We start from the raw sequence: 13,503 nt of genomic DNA, 5'->3' as shown, positions 1-13,503 counted from the left end.
TTGATTTATTTTTATTTTAAATTTTAATTTATTATTAAATTAAATAATTTTAATTATTTTTTAATTATATTTTTAAATTCTGTAAAAATAATAAAAACGAAGTAAATTCGTAGCTAATGTACGACCTCTTTACGTGGAAACCTTACGAGGAAATGACGAGAAACAGTTAACGACTATTTTACGAGGAAAAATTTGCGAGGAAATAACGGGGAAAAGTTTACGAGTATTTTACGAGGAAATCGTTTCGTGGTTGTTACGTGTATTTTGCGAGGAAACTCTGTCAAGGTATTTACATGTAAGTTACGAGAAACTCATTTCGAGGTATTTACGAGGAATGACGTCTTTGCGTGGAATATTGACGTGGTCTTTACGACGAATCGCCCTACTTTGTCTTTACGACGAAATATATTCCTCGCTAAGTTACGACGAATTAGCGAGGAAATATGTGTTACGACGGACGAGTAACGAGCAAACGCGCTTCCTCGCTATTTCGTCGTAAAGCCTCTTTTACGACGAAATAACGAGGAAAATCGCCCTCGTTAAGGTTATGTTTTCTTGTAGTGCTAGTCCATCCGACCTAGTTGACCCAGTTTAGTCTGGTTTGATATGTTTGATTTGGTTATCCATTTTGCCGTTCAAGACCTATTCTGAATGGGTTTTTGGTCTGATTTCATATTCAAAATCCGTTTAACCACTCGGTATTCAGAAACCATATTTCATAATTTCTAAAGTGAGCGCTATTCTCATAAATTATTGAAATCTGTTTAAAACTTCGTACATGTATATCTTAGTATCGAATAAGTTTCATCTCGGTGCATTGAGTTTGTTTGGAGACTTGCGTGTTTTTATTACATTATTTTGAATGTTTTAAGATTGGTGTAGTTATATTTGTAAATGTGTAGATATGGTAGCAAGATATATAGACGGACTAATGTGTTCCTCAGTTGTGAATAATAATGTGGCCAACATAGTCATCATGTTCAGCCACAGCCTAGAGGTTGATAAAGCATCACATTGGCTGTGGGTGGGAACTAGTCCCATACATGAAACCTCCATAAGGGTAAGCTTCTACTTGGAGTGAGCGAGCATTATCTCGCACATGGGACTATTGCTTACAAGGCTTGAGCGTATTAGGTTTCATGATTGCTAATTATTAGCATTAGATAATCGTGTCAAAGTGCAAGTCTGAGTCCCTGGACATGTGGGTTTAACATCACAATATCAGTGACTGACTTTCCTGTTTCTCACCCTCCCTTTTACCTTTTCGGGTGAGATGAGTAGTAGTTGGATGTTGAACGCTTTTGTGCTATTTGGTATTTTTATTTTATTTTCTTTTAAATTTTTTTTCGTATTTCATTTACTGGAGATGCTATTTAATTCTTAATAAAGTGTAATTTAGGATAATTTGAAGATACATGAAAAAACGTTATTGTAAGTGACCCTCGATTCTCGAGAAATGATGTGATGAGTGTTATATTCTTAAGCGGTGATTTCTGAATGACCTTCTCTTGCATGGCTTACTCTGTATATATATTGCTTAGTTTGGCCGGTTCATTTTATTTTTCTCTTCTAATCGGCACTCCTCATTTTGTCTTATTTTTCCTCTTAGGTATTCTTATCTTGAGCCGGTCTAATATCTAAAATGGGTCATGTGAAGGAAGAGAAGCCCATCTACAATAAATTGTTTAATAACAAATGTAAAATGAGATACAAACTCACGACCGCGAGAAAAAAAAGACAACTATGAAACAAAAATATTTAAAAGAAAAACAAAAAAATATCGTCAGACTGCAAAAATAATATTTTCAAAATTATTGAAATAATCTCTAATTTTTAGAAACAATTACAAAATAGAAAAACAAAATTAGATATATCCAGTCATCATGTTCAGCCATAGCCTAGAGGTTGATAAAGCATCACATTGGCTGTGGGTGGGAACTAGTCCCATACATGAAGACTCCATAAGGGTAAGCTTCTACTTGGAGTGAGCGAGCATTATCTCGCATATGGGACCATTGCTTACAATCAGTGGCGGATTTAGAACACAATGAAACATGAGACGCAATATAATATATTAAATATATTTTAATAAATAAAATTAAATAATATATTTTAAAAAACTATATATTAATTTTAGAAATTTTAAATTAATTTTTAAAAATTTATATATATTATTCTAATGAATAAAATAAAATCAATGTATAATTTATAAGGTTAAATATTCAATTTAATAAATATTAATAAATCATCAATTTCACAGAATATCTATAAAATTAGTTTATTTATTAATTTTTGTCTAATTAGTAAAAACAAACTTAGTTAAAATAATTTGAGAAAATTTTAAACCAATATTATATTCTGAAGAAACTAATACTAAATAAAAAAAAAATTATAGAAAGAAAGAATATTTAGGTAACACAAATACAAAGGTAAAAGGAAAAATATTTTTTTACGAGAAAGTGATTAAAAGTGATTAAAAAATAAAGAATAAAAACAAATTTAAAAGGGAAAAATAGTTTAGGTAACACAAAAACAAAGGTAAAAAGGAAAAAAAAATATTTCTTGACAAAGTGATTAAAAGTGTTTTATTTTAGTCTAATTTTAAAAGCAAACTGAATAAAAATAATTGTTTGAGTAAATTTTAAATAAATGATATATTTTTGAAGAAAATAACACAAAATAAAAGAAATTATAAAAAAAAAAAGAATAGTTTAGGTAACACAAAAACAAAGGTAAACGGGATAAAGAATAAGTTTAGGTAACACAAAAACAAAGGTAAACGGGAAAACTATCTGGTGACCGTGATCAAAAGTGTTTTTTAAAAAATTGAAAGAAATGAAGAACAGAAGGGGAGTCTCGAACATGAATTGGGTGAGGCACCAATCGTCAAGAATTAGTCAGAAGAGCTAACACTTTCACTACGTGTTATTGAGCATGTGGCACGTGCCACACTTATTATGTATGTGGATCCGCCCCTGCTTACAAGGCTTGTTGAGCGTATTAGGTGTCATGATTGTTAAATATTAGGACTAGATAATCGTGTCAAAGTGTAAGTCTGAGTCCCTGTACTTGTAGGTTTAACATCACATTATCAATGACTGACTTTCCTGTTGCTCACTATCCCTTTACCCCTTTCGGGTGAGATGGAGTAGTAGTTGGACGTTGAATGCTTTTGTGCTACTTGGTATTTTTATTTTATTTTCTTTCAATTTTTTTTTGCTTATTTCAGTTACTGTAGATGTTATTTAATTATTAATAAAGTGTGATTTAGGATAATTTGAAGATACATGAAAAAGCGTTATTGTACGTGATCCAACATTCTCGAGAAAGGATGTGATGAGTGTTATATTCTTAAGCGGTGATTTCTGAATGACCCTCTCTTGCACGGCTAACTATGTATATATATTGATTAGTTTTGCCGGTTCATTTTATATATCTCTTCTAATCGGTGCTCCTCACTTTTTGTTATTTTTCTTCTTAAGTATTCCTATCTTGAGCCGGTCTAAAATCTAAAATGGGTCATATGAAGGGAAAGAAGCCCATCTACAACAAAATGGTTTTCAACAATTTTAAAAAATGTAAAATGAGATACAAACTCACAGTCACGAAAAAACAAAGACAAGGATAAAAAAATATTTTAAAAAAATATCGTTTAACAGCAAAAAAAAAATATTTTCAAAATTATTGAAATAATCTCTAAATTTTAGAAACAATTACAAAATAGAAAAGAAATAAAAAAATTAGATATATCCAGTTAAATAAAAGGAAAGAGGACCACAAATAGTTGAAAATAAAATATATCATAACTAAAATGTATATTATACATATATGTTAAGATTATATTGTATACAGTGAATCATAGATAAGTCAAATTTTTATTGATTACTTTTATCAAGGAAAAAACTAATATCCAATTATAGCTTGGTTCATATGGTATGAGTAATTTACTAAGAGGGTACCTTACACTTAGCATATATATCATCTCATAAAAGTATTTGATTTTCTGAATTGTAATAATCTTTATTAACATATAACATTTTTACATCTTTGTAATAGTTAGACATGTGTTCCAATAGTCTGTCAAACTCCAAAAAAAAACAAATCGTTTTCGGTTCGGAAATTGTAAAAAATAATCCAACAATTGTAAATGTAACATAAGAAGAAATGTAAAATATTCTTTTTTTTTTGTTAAAATTTAAATATCATATAAAATAGAAAAAAAAAACAAGGCGGATCAATAGAATGTTTACTTTGTTTGAATGACTATAAAGTTTTGTTAGGGATAATTCAGACTATGTTAAATTAAAATTATCATTTGAGGGTAAGCTTTTCACAATGCGATTTGAACCCATCGTTTATGTCTTTGATTATTTTTATTTGTAACCTTTACTCGTTGGTAAAATATCTTATTATTGTGTGGATAAAAGAGATGATGAAATCTTTTTGTTCATTATCTTTAATCTATTACATTTGTGACCCTCGTATCTGTATAAAACGAACCTATTACATAACGAGAACAATATAGTTTATCTTTAATTTTCACATTCTCTAAACTTTCGGCTGTCGGTATTTTTTCTCAGTTTCTTAAAAATCCCAGTCAGTTATGTCAAATTGTAGCATTGAACAACTGCATGCTTTCTATGTTCAAGAAAGACTGCTTTTCGTTAAATTGGTACAAAAATTTTCAAGATCTCTAGCTGAGTCACTTCTTGTCATGGCCACATGGCTTTGGCTTGAAGACTTTGGCTTTGAGCACATCTTCTCAGTCATCATGGCTCTCAACGATCCACTCATTGCAGCTCTTGCTAATGAGGCTGTCTTATGCTTCCGGTGTCTTGAATCCGAAGAAGCTCCAAATGGTTTCAGTCAGATCCCTGTGAATGCAGAATTTATGGATATATCTCTTCAAATAATCTACCAAAATCGATACAGTGCCATCACAGGAATCAAAAACTTTTTAACCACTGTTTGCTCAAGAATTTTCTCTGACATCGTTCAACAAGTTATCCCATCCTCCTACATCACTAGCCACAACCAGCCTCTCATCATTCCCGGGTTCCCGCATCCAACTTTTGGGAGCATCAACGTGATGCCTAGTGTTGCTTCCTTGGATAATTTCTCCAGCAGAAATGTATTCCCTATCCCTAGTGGTATTTGGGGCTGGAATGCTAGTTGCATCGCAACTGAAAACGACCGGACCCTTTTTCTAACGTTTTCTCGTGGATTCCCAGTATCCGAAGCGGAAGTGAGGCTGGTCTTCACAGAAATATATGGAGAAAACTGTGTTAAGGGCGTTCACATGCCTAAGTACGGTGGAAACTTACCCAATGAGAACTTGAATAGTAATCAGGATGTTCAACAACAATCACTATATGCGAGGCTGGTCTTGGATTCAGTCGTTACTGTGGATCGTATACTTATGGGCGGGAAGCCTATTTGGGCTCGTAAGTTTGAAAATAGATACAGAAAATAAAAAGATGTCTATTTAACTTGTTAAAGCGAAAATATTATTATCTTCTCTTTCCTTTTTCTGATGCTAAATCTCTTATCTTATGTCATAAATAATCATATTGTTGGATATGCTGACAAAAAAAAGTTGTGTCGGATATCTTTCTTTCCTGTCTAATCGAAATATTTTGATTGGGAATAATGGACTACCCTCTAAATAAACATAACTCCAGTCTAAAGACACGGGCTAGAGGTCTTTGTCTTTTGATCTAGATATTCCGCTCTTGCTCTCGTTTTACTCCACAAGTGGATTTCTAGATCTTCGATCTTGCTCTGTCCCTTCCAGAAGGAACAATTGTTTTAGCTAATCTTGCTGTGTGTTAATCGTTCTTCTCCTATTAATCTTTCTAGTGAGCGTGGGTTGGGTTTACTACCCTTCAGATCTATTTATTTCCGAGAAACACTATGATGGATTGAATGATTTGCATGTTGATATTAAGCTCTCTTTGGCTCATATTTGGTTTCGATCTTCATCCTTGTCAAGTTCTCGATCAACTTTGAACCTGTTTATGAGTGGTTTCGGTCCTTGTGGTTTATCTTATGATTTGATCGAGATCTACATCTTCACATCTTCCGTCATGCTTCAATTTTGCGTTTCAAGTCGGTTTTTCTCTATCTGCGCCTTTCTGGTTGATGTCTTATGAACTAAAAGTGGTTCTGTCTCCTAGAGTATGAAGCTTTAGTCTCTTATTCGCTTGGAATATTCACTATAGGAGGATTCCCAAGATGGTGGTTTTAACCATGGTTGGCTCCCTCGTCTTGTCTCTATCAAAAAGCTCTTCATGCCTTGTTTTATTTGAAACACTCTTTTTTTTTTTAAACACAATCTTCATGCCTTGTTGTTATTGATTTTTGTTGGGTTTTTCTTTATCTGTTCCTTGCTTCTGCCAGTTTGGATCTGTTAGTTTAGATTATCTGCTTGTTCTATGTTTCCATATTGTCCCATTTGTGGACTTTCGTCTCTGAAGACCTTTGTGTAGGTTTGTCGGCTCTTGATCGCCGGAATTCATGAAATTGCAACATTTTGTAACTGTTCTTGTTGAATATAATCCCTTATGTATTAAAAAGGAAAAAGATTACCATTGTAATAAATGCGTTCACACTATAATAGACAATTGACAGTTTCATAATGGTTTGATAATAAGTATGCTAACGCGTTTACACTATAGTCATGAATGTGTTTACACTATATACTTTTTAATATAAAACTCACGTACATAGTTCCAATAAAATTCTAGATTTTTTGGTTCAAATTAAAATAGATAACGAATCAAAAGTCAAACTATATATATATATATTATTTTTTATAGTTCACGAATAAAGTTGAGCAAAATATTCATAAATTTTGATTCGATTCGTTATCTGTTTTGATTTGAACCAAAAAATCAGGATATCTATAACTCTACGAAAAAATCAGATACTAAAATACAATATCCAAAAAAGAGGCAAATCACAAATACCAATATTTTTAGGAACATATATTTAATTTGATCTGTTATATGCACATATATACATATATGTAAAGAATTATATATATACATTATATATTATACTCTATATCAGTTTTACGATATTTTTATGAATTAAATTTATTATATTAGGTACTAGAATTTAAAAAATTAAATAATGTTCTATTTTTGTAAAAAAATGTTATTATTAAAATTTTCAATTATTTTTAAAATTTTATTTATTTACAGATCAAATCGGATATTCTTTAAATTTCTAAATTATTTTGGATATTCGAGTCACCGAATATCTAGGTGGCTAAAGATCGAATCGACACGAATGCTTTCCAATACCCAGATATTCAATCTGTGCCCACTCCTATTTACGGATACAATTTTATTTTCTTTATATGAAAAATGACTAATGTCAAGGTCTTTTTTATTTTAAATTAATTTTAATTTTATCTTTCATGTATTATTTTGAACAAAAAAGTCATTTAATATTAATTAACAATATCTTTATATATTTGTCAACAATTTTTATATACTTTTTACATACACATACATGTGCACTTTGATGTGAGCACCTTGTAACTAAGTATTCACCACAACTGAAGTATCTATTTTTTTTTAAAAGTTGAAATATTTTTTCTTAGTGCTTCTTTCACTACCGACCAAATTGTAAAGAAATGATTTGTCTTAATAATTTTCTTTTTTTTTCTTAAACTATTATCTGTTTAGAAACTATAATATGAAACTATTGGTTCGACATGATGACTATCTAAAATTCATAAAATTCATAACATGAAAATAAACAAATAATATTAATTTTTAGTTTCTACCGGAAAAAACAAAAAAATCAAACATTTTAACCGAATAAACTAAAATGAATTTAAAATAATAATTATATTTTAGAAGATTAAAAACCAAAAAAAAAAACTTAAAACCGAACCAATATCCAGACTAAACAGATTTAATGTCTTTTTATAATGAAATTAATAATCACATTCCGCTCAAGGCGCGGATTGTTACCTAGTCCTTCTTTAAATGTTAAAAAATATGTTACAACCTCCTCAGTAATGAACACTGGGCCAAAGAGGACAAGATGCAGCATAAGATTGTTCATTGCAGTCTCTCGAAATACTTTTCAATGAGTTGGACACCTCTCTTCTCTGATTGTTAAAATAGTCCACATCGAATGTAAATGAAAAAATGAAATATAAAGTGTTCATATTTTTTAATGATGACGAGGTTTTGGGTTTGTAAGCTCGTGTACCTTTCTAGACAAAAATAAACCTATATTAAATTAATTCTCTTTTGAATGTATACTGTTCACGCACTACAAGAAAAAAGGGGGATTCTGATGGCCGAAATCGTCGGAAATTTGTCGGAATAGACCGATTCCGACGAATTTCCGACGAACCCGTCCGTCGGTATCGTTTCGTCGGAAATAAAAAATTCGTAGGAATTTCGTCAGAACTTCCGACGACTTTCTGACGAATACCGAGAAACGTCATTCTGACGAACTTCCGACGATATTACGATGCGGATACACGAGACGGGAGTTCATCGGAAAAACTACGTACCGACGGAGAACGTTCGTCGGACAATTCCGACGTAGAGTGTTCCTCGGTGTATTCCGACGAACTTTGGGCTTCGGAATTTACCGACGGACAACGGTCGTCGGAATATATCGAAAGTTTGTCGGTAAATTACGACGGATATATGTCCGTCGGTATATTCCGACGACCACTGTCCGTCGGTATATACCCATTTTTAAAAAAAAATTAATTTTGCATTTTTATATATTTTTCGATATTAATAAATTTAAAAAATCAGAAATTTAAAACTAATAATATTATAAAATTTAAATTCATAAAAACCGAAATAGGAAAAAAACATTCATAAAGTTTAAAATTCATACAAACCGAAATAAAAAAAAAACATTCCGAAAGTTTTAAAAAGCCGAAATAAACTAAGATGAACTCGAAGACATCAAACGATCTAGCTTCTGCATAATCTCGGTGTTGAACTTCTTCTGGGATGCCAACTCAGCAAGGATAGTGGCATTCTCCGAACGGATAGTGGCATTCTCCGAAAGGATAGTGGTGTTCTGCTCCTCCAATGCCCCAATCCGTTCATCTTTGTCATGTAGCTCCTCGAGAATCATGGGATCGGCATACGGAGCTTGCGAAGAAGATGCCGGATACGAAGAAGCACGACGGGCCAACCCAACTAAACGGCCTCCTTTCCTTTTAGGAACCGCCTACAAAAATATTTAAAGTAAGTAAATAGAGACAAGTAAGTAATCGACATTATAAAAAAAAAATATTAATAAAAAAAATTACCTTTTCAACCATCTCATTTATTTGCAATAGAGACAGGTTGGTTGAAGCTCCCGTGGAGTCGCCGTCATCAGAGAGAGGCTGAGATTGAGAAACTATCTCAGCTTCCACCAAATCAACTACACCTCTGATCACGGGGTCCTGAATTTGACCCGTCGTCTTGTTAGTGTGAGCCACCTTAATGAGTTGGAGACGATCAACGGGATTACCGTCATTTGCTTCGATCTAAAAAAACCGCCATTATTAGCCAAAAAATATATAAAATATTTATTTAAAAAATATAAAGATAAATAATAATAAAAAACTTACAAGTTCATCCTCCTTAGTAGACATGGAGCAAGCGCCGAGGTTGTGCACATACATCCCTTTCCCGCCACGATCGCTCTTCCGGTTCCTGGAGTTCCTAGAAGACGTCTCTGCAGTGTCTTCCCTCTCCCAATGAGCTATCAACTGCTCCCACACCCCCCCGTTGATGAACCGTGGCTTCTTGTTCTTCTGCCAAACTGTCTTCCACGCGTTTATCTGCTTTGTGTAAGAGTCCATGGCCTTTTCGTTGAATTTCTTACGGACTGTTTCCGTAAGATCGGAGTGCCAGTTGAACTCTTGCTACAAAACAAACACAATTTAATAAGTAAATATATGTAAAAAAATGTAAAAACTTAAAAAAAATGAAGGGTTACTATACCGCAAACTGACGAAACCACAACTCTCGTTCGTCGGAAGGGATCACACTCCACTTTGGATATCCAAAACGGAGCATGGAGTACATCATCTGGTTGATGCTCCGGCTAATGCCATTTTTCGACTTGGTGAACCTTTAAAAAAAAATACAAGTTAGCAAGTTAATTAAAGCAAAAAATATAACGGTACAAAAAAAAAAAAATACTAACCAAGTGCTATGGCCTCGTCGTGGGTTGAGTTGGAGAAACGGGAGATGCTCTCGACCTGGTTGTTGAACCAATAGATGAACCGGCATGACCCCCGGATCCTGTTGAGCAGCAGCGTGAGGGGCAGAGGGAGCTGGAGCGGGAATATATACCGGAACCGAGTCATGAGACGATACCGATGCACGGGAACCGCTCACCGAACTACGTCGAAGACGGGCTGCGGGGCGGGCTTCATCCTCGGCCCTAAAAAAAAAAAATTAACCCATCAAACATAGTTTATTAGTGGAAACTTAAAAAAAAATATTAAAAATTTTAAAATTTACTATACATGATTTACATATATATATATATGTATACAAAATTATAAAAAAATTATAAATATAGAAAAATGTTGTTAAAAATTTATAAATGAAGAAAAATGTTGTTAAATATTTATATTTTAAAAAAAAAATGTTGTTAAATATTTATTAGTGGAAACTTAAAAAAAAATATTAAAAATTTTAAAATTTACTATACATGATTTACATATATATATATGTATACAAAATTATAAAAAATTTATAAATATAGAAAAATGTTATTAAAAATTTAAAAATGAAGAAAAATGTTGTTAAATATTTATATTTTAAAAAAAAAATGTTGTTAAATATTTATTAGTGGAAACTTAAAAAAAAATATTAAAAATTTTAAAATTTACTATACATGATTTACATATATATATATGTATACAAAATTATAAAAAATTTATAAATATAGAAAAATGTTATTAAAAATTTAAAAATGAAGAAAAATGTTGTTAAATATTTATATTTTAAAAAAAAAATGTTGTTAAATATTTATTAGTGGAAACTTAAAAAAAAATATTAAAAATTTTAAAATTTACTATACATGATTTACATATATATATATGTATACAAAATTATAAAAAATTTATAAATATAGAAAAATGTTGTTAAAATTTATAAATGAAGAAAAATGGTGTTAAATATTTATATTTTTTTCAAAAAAACGTTTTTAAAAATCAAAAAACGTTTTTAAAAATAAAAAAAAACGTTTTAAAAAATCAAAAAACGTTTTTAAAAATAAAAAAAAACGTTTTAAAAAATCAAAAAACGTTTTTAAAAATAAAAAAAAACGTTTTAAAAAATCAAAAAACGTTTTTAAAAATAAAAAAAAACGTTTTAAAAAATCAAAAAACGTTTTTAAAAATAAAAAAAAACGTTTTAAAAAATCAAAAAACGTTTTTAAAAATAAAAAAAAACGTTTTAAAAAATCAAAAAACGTTTTTAAAAATAAAAAAAAACGTTTTAAAAAATCAAAAAACGTTTTTAAAAATAAAAAAAAACGTTTTAAAAAATCAAAAAACGTTTTTAAAAATAAAAAAAAACGTTTTAAAAAATCAAAAAACGTTTTTAAAAATCAAAAAATGTTCCAAAAAAAACTAAAACAACAATCCTAACTTATATATCCTAAACTATCCATTCAATCCTAAAATGTTCAATCAAACAACCTAAAATCCGAGATCAACTTCCAAAACCCTAAACAATTGAAAAAAAAAAAGGTTGAAAAAATAATATTAAGAAGGAACTGTGGCCATTATGGGTGCAACCAACTTTTAAGTGTTAATGGAGATTTTCACATCCCATAGATGCTATTGGTTCAATAAAGTTAGTAATCATAAAACAAAAAAAAAAGGTAGAAAAAATAAAATTAAGAAGGAACTGTGGCCATTATGGGTGCAACCAACTTTTAAGTGTTACAAAAAAAAGGGAAGAAGAGTGGAACCCCATGATCACATCTTTTAACATGTCTCTCTGCAAATTGTAAAGATTCCTGCAAGTGGTGGCAAAAGCCAAATCTCCAAAATCATATTTTGGATCTTCAGAGAAGAAAGAAACCAAAAATATTCATCAAATTGACAAACAAAAAAAAGTGTTAAATAAAGAAACTTATTATTATGTAAACGGTAAAATGGCGATTATTATTTGCCTTGTCCATCCTCAAAGAGACACTCTCTTTTTCCCTTTGAAAGCTTCATCCACCGCACCGAATCTTTCTCTCTTGACTCCACATTTCATTAAGTTTCTTCAATCTCTCTCTCTTCTCTTAGACTCTGTTCATGTGGAAGCTGTTGTGTCTTGAACCGCAAGGCGTTGGGAGATATCAGCTAAAGATTTAAGATTGCATTTGATCAAAGCCTCCACAAAGTAACAAGTCTCATCGTTTGTGTTCCCTTCTGGTACATCTACCACAAAGGACTCGATCACAAGCGTCCCTATTCTTCCTCCTTCAATGGTCTCAGGGTGAAGAGAGATAACTGATGAATAGTTCTAATCACATTTAATAAACAGAGCAACATGAATTAGAAAAAATGGGGTTTTAATACAAATGAAACATTGATTTAAAAAAAGAAAGAAATAAAGGTTGGTGCGTTTACCTTGAGTCTGTGATCTCCACCAACGATCCTCATGCTGAGAATATGCTCGTTCTCATCAAGCAACTCCAATCTCTCAGTGCTTCTAGTAGCTGGTAATCCTGACTTTACATCAACTTCTCTTACAGTACCAATCTCCATGTTTCCTTTCACCACACATTTACTGATAAATGGTTTGTACTTCTGTGGCTGATCGAATCTTCTCACAAGGGACCATACCTAATATAACCAAACAGATGATCAAAACCTAATGCATACAAAAGATTTTCCTTTTTTATTATAAAATCTAAAAATTTCTAAATCATCTCTTTCCCTCTACTTCAGTTACATTTACCACAAGAGATTTAGAAAACCTTCATCATAACCAGTTTGTAGATCATCTAGTCAAATCTATTCGCCCCAATCTAGCACTAAATGAAGAATATAATGCAAGAAACAGATGATAAATGCAATAAGTTAAACGACACAAAGATTTAATGTTATTTAGAAAATTAGTTAGAAAGATCTTGTTATTGGAGAAGATTTCAAATCTTAGAATACTATTGGAGTTATAAAACACACAAAAATATACTCTCTTGTTTCAAAACAATTCCAATCTCAAACGGCTATACAACGGTCATATATATTTGTCGGCAACGGTTACATGGTTCGTCGGAATTCCGTCGGAAAATACCGATGAAATTCCGACGACTTTGCTGTTAATCGGAATGTCGTCGGAATTTCGTCGGAATATACCGACGAACTTCCGACGACTACAACGGTTACATTTTTTATCGGAATGTCGTCGAAAAGTCGTCGGAAAATTCCGACGAACCATATTTCGTCGGCTATTTATTTCGTCGGAATTTCGTCGGAAATAGCCGACGGAATTCTGACGACTTAAT

The 13,503-nt window shown here is 31.4% G+C and overlaps 2 protein-coding genes across 2 annotated transcripts; one reads left to right on the top strand and one right to left on the bottom strand.

Annotated features, from left to right (window-relative positions):
• Nucleotides 1-4,603: 4,603 nt before the first annotated feature.
• Nucleotides 4,604-5,473, top strand: LOC106297573. Its single transcript, XM_013733785.1, has one exon. The coding sequence runs from the start codon at nt 4,604-4,606 to the stop codon at nt 5,471-5,473; it is 870 nt and encodes a 289-aa protein (XP_013589239.1).
• A 6,417-nt stretch (nt 5,474-11,890) lies between these two features.
• On the bottom strand, nt 11,891-13,185 carry LOC106298488 (abscisic acid receptor PYL8-like). Its single transcript, XM_013734619.1, has 2 exons — nt 12,623-13,185; nt 11,891-12,515 (listed from the first exon to the last, which is right to left on the bottom strand). The coding sequence occupies exons 1-2, from the start codon at nt 12,758-12,760 to the stop codon at nt 12,303-12,305; spliced, it is 351 nt and encodes a 116-aa protein (XP_013590073.1). The 5' UTR covers nt 12,761-13,185; the 3' UTR covers nt 11,891-12,302.
• Nucleotides 13,186-13,503: the final 318 nt, after the last annotated feature.

This window comes from Brassica oleracea, chromosome C6 (assembly GCF_000695525.1).
Source record: "Brassica oleracea var. oleracea cultivar TO1000 chromosome C6, BOL, whole genome shotgun sequence".
Taxonomy (NCBI): domain Eukaryota; kingdom Viridiplantae; phylum Streptophyta; class Magnoliopsida; order Brassicales; family Brassicaceae; genus Brassica; species Brassica oleracea.
This window is presented reverse-complemented; position numbering and strand designations above follow the sequence as displayed.

Excerpts from the sequence above, each read along its gene's own strand:
- LOC106297573 (XM_013733785.1), top strand. The coding sequence starts at position 4,604 with ATGTCAAATTGTAGCATTGAACAACTGCATGCTTTCTATGTTCAAGAA.
- LOC106298488 (XM_013734619.1), bottom strand. The coding sequence starts at position 12,760 with ATGGAGATTGGTACTGTAAGAGAAGTTGATGTAAAGTCAGGATTACCA. Across the intron at positions 12,516-12,622 it reads GTGGAGATCACAGACTCAAG|AACTATTCATCAGTTATCTC; the intron begins GTAAACGCACCA and ends AAATGTGATTAG.